This window comes from Bison bison, unplaced genomic scaffold (genome assembly GCF_000754665.1).
Source record: "Bison bison bison isolate TAMUID 2011002044 unplaced genomic scaffold, Bison_UMD1.0 scf7180017864491, whole genome shotgun sequence".
Lineage (NCBI taxonomy): Eukaryota > Metazoa > Chordata > Mammalia > Artiodactyla > Bovidae > Bison > Bison bison.
Window position 1 is genome coordinate 15,474,565 of NW_011495050.1, and position 17,509 is coordinate 15,492,073.

The following is a 17,509-nucleotide window of genomic DNA, read 5'->3' on the forward strand; positions in this document are numbered from 1 at the left end:
CACCTGGGCCCGAGGCTGGCAGCAGTGGGCCAACGAAAACAGCATCAGGCAGGCCCAGGAGCCTGCAGGCTGGATGCCAGGGGGCACCCAGGACCCAGCCGATGCTTCTGGACCAGCGATAGACGCCCCCACCCGCTGGAAAGCTCAGAGGGCCCCAAAGCCTTCCTCCCCGAAGCCGGAGGGCTGTGGAGAAGATGGACACGGCTCAGAGGAAGCCAGCGCGGTTTCTCCTATCAAAAGGAAAGAGGTGACCAAAACGGTGGTCAGCAAGGCTTACGAGAGAGGTGGGGACCTGGGCCACCTCAGCCACCGGTACGAGCAGGATGGCGACCAGCCGGAGGCCAGGCAGCCAGAGAGCGATGTTGACAGACTCCTCCGCAGCCGCGGCTCCCCAACGCTGAGGAGAAAGTGTGCCAAGCTGGTGACCGAGCTGACCAGAGGCTGGAAGGCGATGGAGCAGGAGGAGCCCAAGTGCAGGAGCGACAGTGTGGACACAGAGGACAGCGGCTACGGAGGCGAGACGGACGAGAGGCCGGAGCCGGATGGAGAGCAGGTGGCCGTGGCCAGGATCAGACGCCCCCTGCCCTCCCAGTAAGTGAACGCGTCTCTCAGCGCCTCATCCCGCCTGCCGCGTGCCCCGAGCAGCTGAGGGGTGCCAGAGAGCAGGGGAGCCCTGCCCGAGTAAGGGGGGGACTCGCCGACAGGGCTGGCAGCCGGGTCTGGGCGAAGGCTCGCCCCTGGGCTAAGAGGACAGTGCCCGGCTCAGTCATGGACCTCCGGGTCAAGGGCTCGCCCCCTTTGGTTTCTCCTCTCTGTTCTGAACCCTCAAGGTTTAGCCACAACAAAGATGAAGCCACCAGAGATAGGTGTCTGCTACGGGTTAATGTTTGAAGTCAGTTCTATAATGAGTAAGGATTGGCTTATTTTTTCTGCAGAAAAACATATTTCCTGAGGGGAAAGACCTTTCCCTTGTCTCAAATCAGTGTATGTAATATTATCAAGAGACACATCTACCCAAATAGTGCCCATGGAACACAGACTTCTGTGAGCCTGGACACAGGTGGGAGGCTGCTGTCTGACTGGAGAACAACCTCTGAAGTAAGACAGGCCCAAGTTCAAATCCCATCTCTGCCCTGGCTATAGATAATGATACTGTGGTACACTTGAAAGTTGCTAAGAGAATAGCTCTTAAATGTTCTCATCACTCACACACACACACAGACACACACACACAGACACACACACACACACACACAATAGCCAGTTATTCTTCTCCAAACCCTCCTTTGTAAAATGATGGCAACAATAAATTTTGCTGTTTTGAGAGAAGTAGATGAGATTAAAGCTGCCAAGAACTTAGCACAGTGCCTGCTCCTAAGCTCACTATATGGAAGTTATTAGTCCTCATAGAGAGCTTATTATTTAGCAATTCTTCAAACTTTCAGAAAGCTTTTTCCATTTATAAACAAAGGCAGAATGCTATTAACGCTAGGTAATTAAAATATCACTATGCTTGTGTGCTGTGTATGTGTGATAAGTTGCTTCAGTCGTGTCCACCTCTTTGTGACCCCATGAACTGTAGCCCACCAGGCTCCTCTGTCCATGGGATTCTCCAGGCAAGAGTACTGGAGTGGGTTGCCACACCCTCCTCCAGGAGATCTTTTCCACCTAGGGATCAAATCTGAGTCTATGTCTACTGCATTTGCAGGCGGGTTTTTTACCACCAGCGCCACCTGGGAAGCACAATCCTAAAGCAGTTAAATGCATACACACACACCAACACATGGACTCAGACTGATACATTAATACATATATTGTGACAAGAAACACATGCTTTATTTCAAGACAGTAAGTCTCCCTCCACAGAACAGAAAGTCAGGATTTCTCACTCTACAACCACAGGATATCAGAATATGGGGGAAGTCTCAGATGTGATGAAATGCTTACAAGCTGACTCCCTCTGGGAACAGTTATATGTGAAGGTGTGCTTTTCAACTTTTATGGAACAATCAGTAAAGAACAAAATTGGGAACCTTATTTGACAAAAAGTTGCCTTACAGTTTGAGACCTTAAAAATGTTTTGAAAGAATGAGCACTATTATGGGCGTCCCAGTGAGCTTCTCAGGTGGCACAGTGGTAAAGAATCTGCCTGCAAACGCAGGAGGCTTGGGTTTGATCCTTGGGTCAGGAAGATCCCCTGGAGGAGGGCATGGCAACCCGCTCCAGTACTCTTGCCTGGAAAATCGCATGGACAGAGGAGCCTGGTGGGCTACAGTCCAGAGGGTTGCACAGAGTCAGACACAACTGAGTGACTAACACATACACATATAGGTGTTTTACCTGCTTTGTCCTCTGAACTCTCACAATAAGGTTGGTAATATCTCATTTTAGGGATGAAGCTCAGAGGGAAAGTTCACTCAGCAAGTTAGTGACCTGAGACATGCATGCCCATCTCCAAATGTCACGCTTTGAAACCAGACATGATGCTACTTCTCACTCAGCGCCTTGAGGATACACTCAGAGATCTGGATTTGTGTTCTACTTACATTCACATAGGAATTCATAACCAGAAATCACTATTCTGCCAGGTCATACGGAACCATAGTCTAAATTTTAGCCTCATGGATTTAGGAGGTATGCATGCTAGAAAATGAAATAATAGAACCCAACAGAGTAAAAACCGAGGGTAGCACAAAGAAGATATTCCTGTCAGCATCTTTTGAATTGGCCGAGGGCAGGAAGATGACAGCTGGGACCAGTCTCTGACACATGTCCTCTCTTTTGGCACCTAAGAATTGTTCATATGTTTATTTATTTAATCCTCACAACATTCTCTCAGGGTAGGCATAATCATTATCTTCACTGGATAGATGGGAACACGAGACAAAGAAATATTAAGGAATTTGTATAGGATTGTACTGTCCATGGGATTCAAACCCAGGCACTCTGGATCCAGAGCCCACCTTATTGACCACTACTCTAAACTGTCTCACCTGAAAGTGGGAACGTGCATACTAGGCCCTTCTCATGGTTCCCCAAAACACGCCTTCTCTCTGTGCTAGAGCAGGACATAGGCTTTGAATGAGACACAATTAGATTTGAAATACTGGTTACCTGGGAAAATCCTAAAGTTTCTTCATTCTCACCAAAAAAAAAAAAAGCTGTGATAATCCATAGAGTCATTTTGGTATCAATCATGTAAAGTGATGGGCACAGAGTTGTGTTCTGTATAATACAAGGGGCCAGCCCTGGTCATCCCAACACTGTATGATACTAGGAGACTGGCTATCAGGGTTGGGGAAGGGAATAGGGCTTCCCTTGCGGCTCAATCGGTAAAGATTCTGCCTGCAAAGCAGGAGACCCGGGTTCCATCCCTGGGCTGGGAAGATCCCCTGGAGGAGGAAATGGCAAACCACTCCAGGATTCTTGCCTGGAGAATCCCATGGACAGAGGAGCCTGCCTGGCTGCAGTCCATGGGGTCACATGACTGCAGTTGGACATGACTGAGTGACTAAACCTACGTACCTACCTATGGGAGTGAAATCCCTCCCTTGCTTCTTGGGTTCCTTTCCCTCAGTCTTAGAGCACGCAGGGTACTGGAATGTTGCCCACAGCAATAGCAGCTCTGAATGTCAGCCAATGTGAGCGATGCTCAGAAAGCTACAGCGGAAGCCTAATGGGGCTTTTTACCTCATGGGGTGCTCACATACTGCTGGAGACATAAATGTGGCATCCCTGACTAGGCCTATATGAGAGGGGGTTTGTTCACTTATTTTTAATTCTAAGCACCATTCTTTCCCCATATCCACTAATAGGGAGAAAATGATGTGTCATGGATATTTAAGCAGAAAGAGAGTTTTCTGGGTGGTTCTACAGATAACAGAGACAAACAATTCAGGTTTGATAAAAAGTAGAAATATTCCTTACCAAAAGAAGTTTACTAACTGGGGCTTTACTATGAAAATGAGTTCCATTTTATGCTTTGTTTTTAAAAGTCTTTTGACTGCGTAGCTATGTGACTTGTTTGGTCCAGGTCCTTCAGACAAAGCAACTTTTATCTGTCCCCCATTACAGTAATGGTGCAATATTACACAATGTGTTACATACAGTAATGGCACAATATTAAAATGAGAGTCATGCATCCACCCTCTCCTCCAAGGTCTGTTCAGTAAAAATGAAATGGTTGAGCATGAGGGGGTGTTTTATAGAAGAGGGAACTGAACACAGAAATATATCCACGTCATAGAGCCAGTAAGTGATGCCCTCGGGAAGTGATGCCAGAGCTTGTGTTCTTCCCAACCCAGGGATTGAGCCCAGGTCTCCCGCCTTGCATGCAGATTCTCTACCATCTGAGCCACCAGGGAAGAATGACTTTAGAGCTTGTGTTCTTAACCACTGCATTAGACTCATCTCTCAGCAGAGAACAGACTCAACGAATCAAATGGAGATCCAAGCATCACCTCCATTGTGGAATCCCAGGAAAACTCCCAAAGTGTAATGTTTTGGTGCAACTTTTTTTAAAGGTATTTGCTAGAAACAAAGGGGAAAGTATGGCCTTCTAGTATTTGCCCCAGTTCTAGAGCTTGGAACCCTTCCATGGACTCAGGACGGTTACCAGTCTGCAAGAAGCAGAGCAGCACAGGCCTGGTTCCCACACCTGGCTGATAACAGAACGTAGAGCACAGTTGTGAATATACAGTCACTCTGCTTCTGATAAATGTGACCCTGTGGAGGTCATGCTCCCATTAACCAAACTTGCAATATACTTCCTGTAAGAAGACTAAGCACATGAGTGTGCACAGGAGCAGCTTCTCCCTAGAACTTCCCCAAGACATCGGAAATGTGGCAGAAGTTCTTGGCTTTACTGACAGAGAAGCGTTTTAGCTTAAGATATGAACATGGTGCCAGTCTTTCAATATTGCTTTGCTTTCTATGAATTTATACTAGGTCATCTTTCTAAAGCTCAATCTGAACTATCATTCATATTTTACTTGAAAATTTAAAAAACAGGATAAGCTTCTATATTGATTCCTACATTCAGTGAACAGGGAGATGCTCAGAGTCTGAGACTTACTAATCGTGATTTAAACCTGATCCTTTCAGACTTTTTAAAAATTGAAAATATGAAAGTAATACCGAACATGTACAAGATAGATAAAATTAAATACTCATTAAGGTATATTTCCTTCTAGTAATTTTTAAGCAACCCAATTTTCTAATTCTTGCTTAAAGGACCAGTTTTTTCACTTGCCTTCTCTCCTATTATTGGGAATTATAGTTTGACCATATAACAAATGGACATTAAAATTTAGAAGATGCTCTTTTAGATGTTTCTCTTCTTCATAGCATCATTACCTCACCAAACCCGACCCTTATCCCAAATGACATAGAATTTCAACACTCAGGGAATTTAAGTTCCTAGTAAAAAGAAAAAAATATATATCATCAAAGAATGAGGCCCATATAATATACAGTTTATGCTAATTATATCTGGATACTAATTTGAATATTTTTCAATTCTGTGCTTTCTCTAAGTTATAAAATCAATACAGTTGGCTCTTACAACATGGGTTTGAGCTGTGTGAGTCCACTTATAAGTGGATTTTTTTTTTCAATAAATGCTTACTGGGAGAAGGCAATGGCACCCCACTCCAATACTCTTGCCTGGAAAATCCCATGGATGGAGGAGCCTGGTAGGCTGCAGTCCATGGGGTCACTAAGAGTCGGACATGACTGAAGCAACTTAGCAGCAGCAGCAGCAAATGCTTACTAGAGTATTGCTCAACCTGTGCTGGTTAACCACTGGGTTAGACTCATCTCTCAGCAGAGAACAGACTCAACGAATCAAATGGAGATCCAAGCATCCATGAATCCATGAATGTGGAAACATGGATACAGTGTAACTGTAGAACGTGAAAGTCGCTCAGTCATGTCCCGACTCTTTGTGACCCCATGGACCATATATATAGTACATGGAATTCTCCAGGACAGAATACTGGAGTGGGTAGCCATTTCCTTCTCCAGGGGATCTTCCCAACCCAGGGATGGAACCCAGGTCTCCTGATTGCAGGCAGATTCTTTACCAGCTGAGCCACTAGGGAAGCACCTGTAGAGTTATACTCAAGTTTTCAAGTGCCTGAAGTATCCGAGTCCCCCGCCCCCATACATAATTCCCCCGAACAAGCGGATGCAGATCCTGTAGTACTGCAGTGTGTGCGTATGCTCAGGTGCTTGGTTCATGTCCAACTCTTTGTGACTCTATGGACTGTAGCCCGCCAGGCTCCTTTGTCCATGGGAGGAGAGGCAAGAGTGGGTTGCCATGCCATCCTCCAGGGAATCTTCCCAAACGGAACTTACGTCTCTCCTCTCCTGCATTGGCAGGCAGCTTCTTAACCACTAGTGCCACCTGGAAGCCCAGTACTGTAGTATTTACTATGAAAAAGTGTCCACATAGAAGTGGACCCATGGAATTCAAACCTGTGTTGTTCAAGGGTCAACTGTAATACCAGCAGAAAGAATTTTGAAAAAAAAATTTAAAAGAAAACCAACTATCTCTAGACAAACAATTTCAGTTATGCACGTACTCTTCGATTTCCTCAACCTGGTGCATATATATATTTTACATAGTTAAAATTGGAGCATGTGCTCAAATTTGTTTTATTCTTTTTATTTTTATGAATGTCTTTTAGTGATTATTCACCATGCTTTTTCATTACTGAATATTCAGTTAGTACTTAAAAGAGTGTCTGGGACTTCCCTGGTTGTCCAGTGGTTAAGAATCCACCTGCCAATGCAGGGGACACGGGTTTGATCCCTGGTCCAGGAAGATTTCACGTGCTGTGGGGCAACTGAGCCCGTGCTCCACAACTACTGAAGCCCGTGCACCCTGGAGCCTGTGCTCCACAGCAAGAGATGCCACCACAATAGGCCCACGCACCGCAACTGGAGAGTAGCCCCGCTAGAGAAAATACTCGCATAACAACAAAGACCCAGCAAAGCCACAGAAATATAAATTAATTTTGAAAAAAGTGTGTCTGGTACACAATAGGTGTCATACATAATTTAATAAAGGATGGAAGGAATGTCAAAGTGCCCAGAAGTTCCTTAAAGGGAGGACGTATTATGTTCTATACTATAGGACAGACCGCAGTTGGGGCTCAGGAGACAAAAAGCATGAGTTAGTGAATCATGCTGTTCTTTTCACTGTCTTCTGAGATGTTCAAGTCTCTTCTCCAGCAAGCTGTTCCAGCCTCAAGTTTGATATGAGCTTTGGGTTCTGCCAGGATGACACTGGGCTTGTTATCCAAGGCTGTGTCTGCCATGGATTGTCGTCATTGCAAGGGGACTAGGCATTTACTCTCGTCTGATCATGAGATCTAGCAGCCCATACTCTGGGCAGCTGAACAGGGACAGTCTGTGGAGACGCAGATGAAGACAAGGACCAGCAGGGCTGAGGAAAATGCGTTTCACTTCAGGGCAGTGTAGTTCCTAGCATTTGTCCATACATACATGTGTGCATAGTTGCTCAGTCATGTCTGGCTGTTTGCAACTCCATGGGCTGTAGCCTGCCAGGCTCCTCTGTCAGGGGGATTTCTCAGGCAACAATACTAGAGTGTATTGCCATTTCCTCCTCCAGGAGATCTTCCCCACCCAGGGATGGAACCCTGTCTCCTGCAGCTCCTGCATTGGCTAGCAGATACTTTACTACTGAGCCACCTGGGAAGCCCTTCCATACATACGTGATTTTTTTAAAGTTGTAATAATTGTGTAAAGTTTTCGGATGCTGATTTTTCCCAATTGACTTAATCATATACTTTTGTCCATGTGTTTACAAAGAATAGTAGTGTTATCTGTAGCAGTGTGCTCCTGGTTTCAATTCTGTTATGACAGTGAAACAATGCAGCAAGCTAGGGACACAAAGCATGGGAATTAATGAAAGTTTGCCACCTAGTGGCTGTCGGTCCTCTTCGAAAAATAATACATGTATGCCTCCCTACCCATATCTGTTAGTTTCCTGCATTTGATTGATCAGATTTTAGGAAATCAATTTGGATGGTGAGGAACACCTGCATCTGTCTTGTTCCTGGGTTTTGACCAGCAAATTATGAGAGTTCAGGGAGGGGTTATTGAACTCATGCATGCCATTCACATGTGTGTGTGTGTGTATGTGTGTGTGTGTGTGCTTACTCATTCGGTCATGTCCAACTCTTTGCGACCCCATGGACTGTAGCCACATAAGCAATTTCAGCTCTACCCTACATCTCCAATTCCAAAGCTTCCAGTCATGAAGCCACTTGGTGTTGGGGAGAAGGATGGGTGAGTCACTTGTGGGGATGAGGAATATAGATTTCTGACTTTTGTATAGTCCAAGAGTTCATGCTTTACTTATAAGATTGGAGCTAGAGAGATGACAGGAAAGTCATGTTAAAACAACTTTGCTGTTTTAAAATTAGGTCTACACTCGCCAATGATGGTTTTTAATAAGAAATGCATTCCAGGCTGCAATGGCAGACCCACACATTTGAGAGAAAACTCATCCACTTATTACACACTGCCCTGGCAGGCTGAGCGGCACCATCACATAGCGGAGAGAGCATGGTCTTTGGCCTCAGACATTTGGGGTCTGAATTCCACGTCTTCCACTGGGCTGGGGCAGCATTTCACAGTAGTTATACACAGGCTCTGGAGCTGGCTTTACTTTGGTTCGAGTCCCAGCTCCATCATTTAACAACTTTGTGACTGTAAGTTACCTAACCCTTCTGCCCTCACTTTGCTCATCTGTGAAATGAGATTAATGGTACCTATCTCATAAGATGGTTGTGGAAATATTAGTAGAAAGTGTTTAGAAGAATGTCAGCACATCGTATTCAATAAATGTTACTACTGTTATCTAGTTGTATAAATAGGAGACACTAGCTATTTCAAAATTTGTGGAACATCATAGATATGAACATAAATATGCTTCATTAAAAATACGTATTTAAAAATCTATACATGGCAAAGGTGGCAGCAAGGGAGACACAGACATAAAGAATAGACTTTTGGAAACAGTGGGAGGAGGAGAGGGTGGGATTACTTGAGAGAACAGCACTGAAACATATATATCAACACATGTAAAGTAGATAGCCAATGGGAATTTGCTGTATGACGGCGGTGCCCTGTGACAACCTGGAGGGATGGGGGTGGGGAGGGATGTGGGAGGAGGTCCAGGAGGGAGGGGCCACATGTATGTCTATGGCTTCATGTTGATGTGTGGCAAAAACCGTCACAATATTGTAATTATCCTCCAATTCAAATAAATAATTTAAAAATCTACACGAGTGAATAGTATAAGTATGTGGCTGATAAAAACCTTATTTTGGGCAAATAACTTTTTTGAAGTCGTGTATAAAGTGGATTCCCTTAACCCACTGATATGATTCCAGTTCTAAATGTTACTAACATGCAAGTTTGAGCTACACATATTTGCCTTACCTTTGTGTAAGGAAGTTTTTCCTTGAAATAGAGTTTAATATCATTTTATGGGGCTTAAAACATTATTGTTACTCACAGAGAAAATAATCTAGGACCTATCTCAAACTCAGAACAACTGTGGCATCATCCATGACTTTCCTTCTTCCATCTCTTATTTTTTTGAATTATATCTTTTATAATGAAAAATTTATAGACTTACATTAAGATGCATATATGTAAGAAGTACAAGTAGAAAGCAACCCTTGCTAAATTATGAATATCTTGATTTTTTTTCCCTCTCTTTTAGGGCAAACAGATTCACAGAGAAGCTCAACTGCAAAGCCCAGAGGAAATACAGTCAAGTGGGCAATCTGAAAGGGAGATGGCAACAATGGGCTGATGAACATATCCAATCCCAGAAGCTCAATCCCTTCAGTGAAGAGTTTGATTATGAGTTGGCCATGTCTACCCGCCTGCACAAAGGAGACGAAGGCTACGGCCGCCCCAAGGAAGGAACCAAAACTGCCGAACGGGCCAAGAGAGCCGAGGAACACATCTACAGAGAAATCCTGGACATGTGTTTCATCATCCGCTCGATGGCTCGCCACAGACGGGATGGCAAGATCCAGGTTACCTTTGGGGATCTCTTTGACAGATATGTCCGTATTTCAGATAAAGTCGTGGGCATTCTCATGCGTGCCAGGAAACACGGACTGGTCGACTTTGAAGGAGAGATGTTATGGCAAGGCCGGGATGACCATGTTGTGATTACTCTACTCAAGTGAACTTTCAATCACACAAACCAAACTTGACCCACTCTTGTCTTAATGCTAAATGCTAATGTAGTGAGAAAGTAAAATGCAAACTGCTCTGTAATAAGTTACTATTAAACAATTTTTTTACATAAATAACTTTTGAGCACTCTATTTCTGAGGGAGTTTGAAGACAGAGGAAGCACACACAAAGCATTTCAGAAAGCACACTGAGGATTATTTGTGCACAATAAGTATTTAAAATTCCACTTGCCCTTTGGGCAAAGATATTTGGCTATTCTTTGCAAAGTTGCTATAGATATTAATGTAAATAATTATACCTAAGATGAATTCGGGTAAATATCAGCAAACCATACTATGATATGTCATTGTTTAGGAACGAAAAACCATTCCATTAATTTTGGCAAAACTAAACTTAAAATTTTCTAGCCTGACTTTGTTCTATTATTTTTATGATAGCATCACTTACAAAATAAGCACATAAATAAAAAGTTGTATTCAAATAAGACACTGAAATTGATGAAATTGCTCCGTGGCTTTGAATTTAATAGGTTTCCAACAGAAGTTAGCCATCCTTCTCTGATGTGATTTGGGCAAATCATATGAAAACAGGCATCGCTGGTGGTCATAGAGCCAGCAGAGAAAGCAATTCTGTTCACCTTCTCTATGATAAAGCAGAGGTGAGAGATTTAGATTTCTCTGCCTTTGCAGGACTGCTTGGGGAAGTTTATTTTTTTCTCAAAAACCTTAATGAGTCATGCTGTCTACATTTACCTCAATACACATCAAAGTAGAAAAACAGAAAACGCTACAATGAACTGGAATGTTGAGTGTAGAAGAATCTGAGTCATGGGTAGATCAGAAACAAACTTTCATCAAGTCATTTTACTGTTTCATTTTACTTTGTGATCTAACAAAAGTTTTGAAAATACCCGGAAGTCTAAAAACAGCAACATTAGTCCAGCCAAAGTGAAAGAAGTATAGTTTAATGATGTCAAGGAAATTTATTTGGCACTAATCTGTTCCTTGTCATTTTTCTCCATTAGTGTGCCTTATATAATTCTAAAAACAAGCTGAATAAAATGTGAGATTACAATTCTTAAGAAATTCAACGAAAGTTACTAAATGATAGCACTTTGGTGTTACATACAGAAATTAATGTCAAAGAATAATCCAGCAAAATAATAGGTGCTCCTAATTGTAAACTGTTAGGCTTAATACAAAGTATGGATTAAACTACCATAGGAGTTATCTTTGCTTTCATAAATTATTTTCTTTCAAACTGAAAGTTTCAATATCTTCCTAAAGAGGAAAGTTTGTATATTTTTAATAATAGATTTGTCAAATTACATATTACTTAGTAGAATTTCACCTAAGATGTATACTTTTATCATAACAGTGAAACCTATGTCAAAAGCTTAAAACATGGCACGAGAATAAAACATACTTTTATGTTCTTGTTTTTGTAATACTATTTTAAAGTATGTTCCAAAGCACACTCCACAGTGTGGGCCATTGCAGAGGGTGAACGCGATGGCCATGAAATGTGGCATAGTTTTTATAGCCTGGGTAATTTCATATGCTTATGAGTTGGAGGACTATTCCAACTGTTTTGGGGAAGGGGCGGAGATTTCCTGGATTTAGGCCACAGCCCACTCCTTGGTCTTTTAACAGGGCCTTGGAACTGTCATGCCACCTCTGGGTGTGTCATTTCACTTGCTGACTCAGGATCAAGGTCTAGTCTTGCCTGCCATCGTGGTCCCATTTGATTCTAATCAGTTTATGTTGTATCCTTGGGCTATGTCATTCTTTCAAAAGTTGTGCCCTACCCCTTTCCCTCCTGTTAGAGTAGGAGGGGTACAATCACATTTAAAATCAAACTTCATACCCGCCAGAGATGCTTGGCAGGCACAAACAAAACCTTGTGGTCACCAGGACCCAGAGAAAGGTGCAGTGACCCTCACGAAAGACTCAACCAGATCTGCCTGTGTTTGAGGGTCTCCTGTGGAGGCACGGGTCAGCAGTGGCCTGCCGCGGGGACAGGGGCTCTGGCTGCAGCGGTTCTGAGAGGTGCAGCAGGTGGAGGCAATAGTCCTCTTGGAGGAGGTTGCCATTAGCTCCACAACAGGCCCGCCAGGTGGGCTATCCAAAACTGAAGAACAATCACACCAAAGAAGTCCTCGCACTCTTGCGAAAGTTCTAGGCCCCACAAAAGACTTTCCAATCAGGGGATCTGGCAAAAGGACTGAGAATCCCCAGGGAATCTGACTCTGAAGGTCAGCAGGATTTCATTACAGAACTTCCACAGGACTGAGGGAAACAGAGACTCTTGGAGGACGCAAACAAAATCTATTCCAAGGAGAAAGGAGCAGGGACCTTCAAGGCCGAACAGGTCTTTAGATAGGCATTTTCAGGAACTAATTTTATGAGCCCAATCCTTGTATCTTCTCATAGCTAGAAAAGACTAAATCCCTTCACGGTGACATCAGCTCCTCACCAAGACTAGCAGAGAACCTTTTTGTAAAGATAAGCATTTTATTGCATGAACGCACCCTTTACCAAAATCACATATATTGCTCCCCCCCACCCCACATACACCCCTCTCCCAACACACACACACCCCTCTCTGGAGTAGTTCTCCTCAGAGATGTCTGAGGTGCCGTCTCCTGGGCTGCAATCCTCATTTTACCCCAAATAAAACTTAACTCACCTTTCACGCTGTGTATCTTTTTAAAGTAATCATTTGTAGACACCCAGCTCCTCACCAGACTCTCTCTCTCAAAGTGTATTTTTGCTTAAGTAAACTTTCATTTTACTTTCTTAACCTCTCTGCTTTGTCTCTGAATTCTTTCATAATGAAGAAAAACCTTAAAACTCTTTGGGAATACCAACAAGGATTTTCTCATGGCACTGTGTGCCCAGATTTGGGGAGCATCCCTGTTTCTTCACATAAAAACAACCTGTCTCTAACAGAACAACATCATATTGACTTTTGACCAAGAAATTCCAGTACTGCAAGCAGCCAGACCCCACTTTTGGTAACAATAGGATATATTTTTATCCCCTAATCTACAGAGAAAAAAAACGTTCTCCATTAGTCACCTCTTCTTTTGGAAAGAAACCAGCCTGAATTGGCTCATAAGCAGTTACTGCTTACCTCTGAAGAGGAGGAAAACTTAGCGCACACTCTTCAAAGCTCTGAATTGTTTGCTTCAACATCTCAGGGAACAGAGAATTTCAGAGGTGCTACTTAAAGGCTGATCTGCCTTCCACGGACATCAGCAACACCTGTTGCTTTTTAGAAATGCAAATAAGGAGTCGCTCAGCACTGCAGAGGTTTCAAGTTTTGGCATGCTGAAAAGTCACCTGGAAAGCTTGCTAAGGACCCCTGGGTGAACCCCAGAGATTTTAGTAGGTCTGGGATGGGGCCCAAGAATTGGCTTTTCTAAGTTCCAAAGTGGTGCAACTATGGCTGTTATTCTTTAGACCACCTTAGAGCAAAACAGGGAGAATGTCACTTTTTCAGGTTTTAACACCTTTATCTTCTGACATAAAGCTCAGCTGCTTTCAGTTGTATAACAGAATCTGGTTTAAATAACAAAGGGAATTTATTTCCTCACACAAAGTGTAGTTTAGAGGTTGGAGGGCTTCAGCTGTTGCCAATTATGTTGTCAACTACCTGTTCTTTCCAAGTAAATGACCTCTTTCCAAATATAACTGAGAACTGTGAAGCTATCATGCGTGGCCATACATACCAACTAATCACTGCCCCTCACATCTATCTTCAGTCCTGCCCATAGAGCATTTTTAGCACATTTTAGGGCTTCAGTAAAAACTGTTAATTTCTGTCCTTCCTCCTCCTTTGAGGATGTCTATTATTTCCACCCAAAACAATTTTCCTCCATTTTCACAACATTTTGTCACACCAGAATAACTCCTATGTGCTGGGTAGTGTGAAGAACAGACACACATGGTCCTTTTTTTTTTTTTAAAAAAAAAAAAAAGCTTTAAAGTCTAGCTCAGACAACTTTCTTTCTTCACCCTCTCCCCAAACCAGCTTAGGAATCCTTGCCACCCCAGCCTTTCCTCTTACACAATTATCACAATATATTGTGTATGTATACTAAATGCTGTGTATATAAAAATTATGAATTACTATAAAGTAGGCTCGATCGTGTAGAAATTTTACCTGAAAACTGGGTTTGCTGTAAGATACAACCAAGCCAAATTGCATTAGACTTATTACTTGCTCTAAGTAAGGAGAACACCAGGGACTTTTCCAAAACAGTGTCTCTCTGAACAGCAAAACTGGGCAACTTTAAGCTATTGGTACAGGCATATTCATGAAGGGGCTTGGGTGGTAGGCAGACTTCAAACTTTAGTTGACTAATAACATGAGGGTCAGAAAAGGTCAGCATCATTATCCCTTAGATTCCAGTTGATCTGGTTGTTGGGATTTAAGTTTTGCAAACCAGCTCAAGACAGTGCTTTATGCTAGCCTTAACCATTGACAGAGAACTAGCAGTCTTTACAACTGCTATCTTTGCTCTTGTTATTTCTCTTGCTTGGTAATGGTTTTGTTCCCAAATATTTTTTGTCCCCTATATTGAAAAGCAGAGACATTACTTTGCCAACAAAGGTCAGTCTAGTTGAGGCTATGGTTTTTCCTGTGGTCATGTATGGATGTGAGAGTTGAACTGTGAAGAAAGCTGAGTGCTGAAGAATTGATGCTTTTGAACTGTGGTGTTGGAGAAGACTCTTGAGAGTCCCTTGGACTGCAAGGAGATCCAACCAGTCCATTCTGAAAGAGATCAGTCCTGGGTGTTCTTTGGAAGGAATGATGCTAAAGCTGAAACTCCAGGACTTTGGCCACCTCATGCGAAGAGTTGACTCACTGTTAAAGATTCTGATGCTGGGAAGGACTGGGGGCAGGAGAAGGGGACGACAGAGGATGAAATGGCTGGATGGCATCACCGACTCGATGGACGTGAGTTTGAGTGAATTCCGGGAGTTGGTGATGGACAGGGAGGCCTGGCGTGCTGCAATTCATGGGGTCACAAAGAGTCGGACACAACTGAGTGAGTGAACTGAACTGAACTGAAATCCATTTATTACTGAGATCTGTTCAAGATCAAGCACTGTGGCCAGGCTTGATCACAAAATAACATAGGCCAAAAATGGCTTATGTCAAGAAAGCCACACCTGGTTCTTTTTCTCCCTACCTCATCTGCTTAGAGAAAGAGGTAAGTGAGGGAAAATGACAATGTGGCTATAAAGGCCATGGGTTAATGCAATATGGATCAGCGTCTGCTCAATTGATCTTAGTAGGATACTCTCATTTTAAAATATGAAACATACATGGTAATGAAGATTGAGGAGACAAAAATCCCATATAAGAAATATTATAGACTTCCCCAATGGCTCAGTGGTGAAGAATCTGCCTGCCGACGTGGAGGACATGGGTTCGACCCTTGGTCTGGGAAGATTCCGCATACCACAGAGAGACTAAGCCGCAACTCCTGAGTCCCTGTGCTCTAAGTACTGAAGCCTGTGAGCTCTAGAGACCATGCTCCAAAATAAGAGAAGTCACTGCAACAAGCCTGTGTGCCACAATTGAAGCCTAGGAACAGCAACGAAGGCTCAGAACAACCAAAATTAAATTAAAAGAAAAGTTTCCATCCATTTTAAAAAGACAAAAAAATTACATCTCATTAAACCCAAATCTTAAAATATCTGATGCTGTCTTAAAAAAGTCATAACATTATATTCTTTTTTCATAGTACTCTTCTGCCTTGGAATAGTTAACTACATTGTTATTTTTCCACATATGCAAAAAGAAAAGAAAAAGCCATGAAGTCCTGAATGGACATGTCTTCACTTGAATAAATCCTCTGAAAAGTACAGAGTTGATTTATAACTCCATTTAAGCTATTTGTTACACGGATGGTCTTTTCCTCTTCCATTCAGCCTGGTAACGCCTTGTCAAAGAAAAGAAAAAAATCCCAATCCTAAAACTTCCTTTCAAGATACAACTCAAACAATCAGTTTAGTCAGTTCAGTTCTGTCGCTCAGTAGTGTCCGACTCTTTGCGACTCCATGAATTGCAGCATGCCAGGCCTCCCTGTCCATCACCACCTCCAAGAGTTCACCCAAACTCATGTACATCAAGTCGGTGATGCCATCCAGCCATCTCATCCTGTCGTCCACTTCTCCTCCTGCCCCCAATACCTCCCAGCATCACAGTCTTTTCCAGTGAGTCAACTCTTCACATGAGGTGGCCAAAGTACTGGAGTTTCAGCCTCAGCATTAGTCCTCCCAAAGAACAACCAGGATTGATCTCCTTTAGGACTGGTTGGATCTCCTTGCAGTCCAAGGGACTCTCAAGAGTCTTCTCTAGCACCACAGTCCAAAAGCATCAATTCTTCGGCGCTCAGCCTTCATCACAGTCCAACTCTCACATCCATACATGACCACAGGAAAAACCATAGCCTTGACTAGACCGACCTTTGTTGGCAAAGCAATATCTCTGCTTTTCAATATGCTATCGAGGTTGGTCATAACTTTCCTTCCAAGGAGTAAGCATCTTTTACTTTCATGGCTGCAATCACCATCTGCAGTGATTTTGGAGTCCCCCTAAAATAAAGTCTGACACTGTTTCCACTGTTTCCCCATCTATTTCCCATGAAGTGATGGAACCGGATGCCATTATCTTCGTTTTCTGAATGTTGAGCTTTAAGCCAACTTTTTCACTCTTCTCTTTCACTTTCATCAAGAGGCTTTTGAGTTCCTCTTCACCTTCTGCAACAAGGGTGGTGTCATCTGCATATCTGAGGTTATTGGTATTTCTCCCGGCAATACTGATTCTAGCTTGTGCTTCTTCCAGCCCAGCATTTCTCATGATGTACTCTGCATATAAGTTAAAAAAGCAGGGTGATAATATATAGCCTTGATGTACTCCTTTTCCTATTTGGAACCAGTCTGTTGTTCCATGTCCAGTTCTAACTGTTGCTTCCTGACCTGCATATAGGTTTCTCAAGAGGCAAGTCAGGTGGTCTGGTATTCCCATCTCTTTCAAAATTTTCCAGTTTACTGTGATCCATAGTCGAAGGCTTTGGCATAGTAAATAAAGCAGAAATAGATGTTTTTCTGGAACTCCCTTGCTTTTTCGATGATCCAGCAGATGTTGGCAATTTGATCTCTGGTTCCTCTGCCTTTTCTAAAACCAGCTTGAACATCTGGAAGTTCATGGTTCACATATTGCTGAAGCCTGGCTTGGAAAATTT

The 17,509-nt window shown here is 43.0% G+C and overlaps 1 protein-coding gene across 1 annotated transcript in view; it reads left to right on the forward strand.

Annotated features, from left to right (window-relative positions):
- The window catches only part of ABRA (actin-binding Rho activating protein), a 10,971-nt gene extending 225 nt beyond the window's left edge, over positions 1 to 10,746 (forward strand). Inside the window, exons 2-3 of the mRNA XM_010863465.1 lie at positions 1 to 591; positions 9,761 to 10,746. The exon at positions 1 to 591 is cut by the window's left edge and continues 6 nt beyond it. Coding sequence (XP_010861767.1) covers positions 1 to 591; positions 9,761 to 10,238 — 1,069 coding nt within the window. The 3' untranslated portion in view covers positions 10,239 to 10,746. The remainder of the gene's footprint in view (positions 592 to 9,760) is intronic.
- The last annotated feature ends 6,763 nt before the right edge of the window (positions 10,747 to 17,509 follow it).